This window comes from Penaeus monodon, chromosome 29 (genome assembly GCF_015228065.2).
Source record: "Penaeus monodon isolate SGIC_2016 chromosome 29, NSTDA_Pmon_1, whole genome shotgun sequence".
Taxonomy (NCBI): Eukaryota; Metazoa; Arthropoda; class Malacostraca; order Decapoda; family Penaeidae; genus Penaeus; species Penaeus monodon.
In genome coordinates this window covers 3,754,040-3,755,235 of record NC_051414.1, presented here as the reverse complement: position 1 = coordinate 3,755,235, position 1,196 = coordinate 3,754,040, and the positions used below count along the sequence as shown (strand labels likewise).

General features: G+C 38.7%; 1 protein-coding gene across 1 annotated transcript in view; it reads left to right on the top strand.

Annotated features, from left to right (window-relative positions):
• Positions 1 to 650: 650 nt before the first annotated feature.
• The window catches only part of LOC119591909, a gene marked incomplete at its 3' end in the record, with an annotated part of 31,088 nt that continues 30,542 nt past the window's right edge, over positions 651 to 1,196 (top strand). The window contains 1 exon segment of the mRNA XM_037940662.1: positions 651 to 752. Coding sequence (XP_037796590.1) covers positions 742 to 752 — 11 coding nt within the window.

The following is a 1,196-nucleotide window of genomic DNA, read 5'->3' as shown; positions in this document are numbered from 1 at the left end:
CGAGGATGCGCCTTGCTTAATATCGCTTTTGTATGTGATTAGCTTATATGGCCTTTGTATTGATGAATCAAGTGTTTGAGTTAATCGTACGTCTGGATGTCCTAGCAGCGGGCGATCCGCAGGTTAGAACATATCTGTGCTTCCCCTGTTTGGTTGGATATATTACAACGTTTTCTTCTTCTCTTTGGCGATGTTATGAAGAACAGACATGCTATTCTTGCAAGTGTGAGATATTCTGTATTATTATAAAATCCTGTATAGTTTGACCGGATAAGAAACCCTTACGCCAGGCACAGCTTGAGGTGATGATATAAAAAATATAGGTAAACATATCACTCACTTTCTTGATCTGGTTCTTGATCACAATTCTTTATGGTTATTAAACAGAACACTCACCAATGACGATTTTTATATTCATTGTGTCCTGGTTTCTTCTATGTGGTTTAGGATTAGTAGGACACATTTACATTCAGAAAACATAGGACAATAGCAGCATATGAAAAAAACAACAACAGATGAATGAATATACAAAAAAAAAAATCATATTCAAATTGCACAACCCACAAATGCGCCAACAAATATACAAAAACAGATAAAACAAATCCCAATAATACAACCTGACACAACATAAATTTATTATGAATCCACTCGACAACTGTACGACAGTTTCCGTCCAGCAGAAGAGCGTATACCTGGCCGCATCAGAGCTGACTGCAGGGCCTTCATACCTGTCCGGCAGCCATGGGAGGAAGGTCAGTGCCAACGATCTCTTCGTTGTGTGGGATGGTACTTGTACTTAGGTTTATGTATATGGGGAATTTTTGAGTTTCTTTCCTTATACTTTCTGTTGAATGTTGACATTTTGATTTGTTTGTATATGATCTGTTGATTTATTATTTTTATGATATGAACATTTATGGTCAGACTGACGGGGGTAATAACATTAGCTGACATCGTACTATATATATATCATACGCATCCATATTGTATTTAAACGAAGACACAAGTATTAACTAATCGAAAGACAAGGAGAAAAGTATTTCTATACATCCTCGATACTTTCACATTGCATTTCCATAGCAGTAAGTGGGCAGGCCTGCATGGGCGTAGCGTTTGGGTATCGGAAGGGCGTAGGCGAGAATCCGTCGCAGTGAGCGTTGCTTTCAGCCAGGACAGGCGGCTGTGGTGTTCTTTGA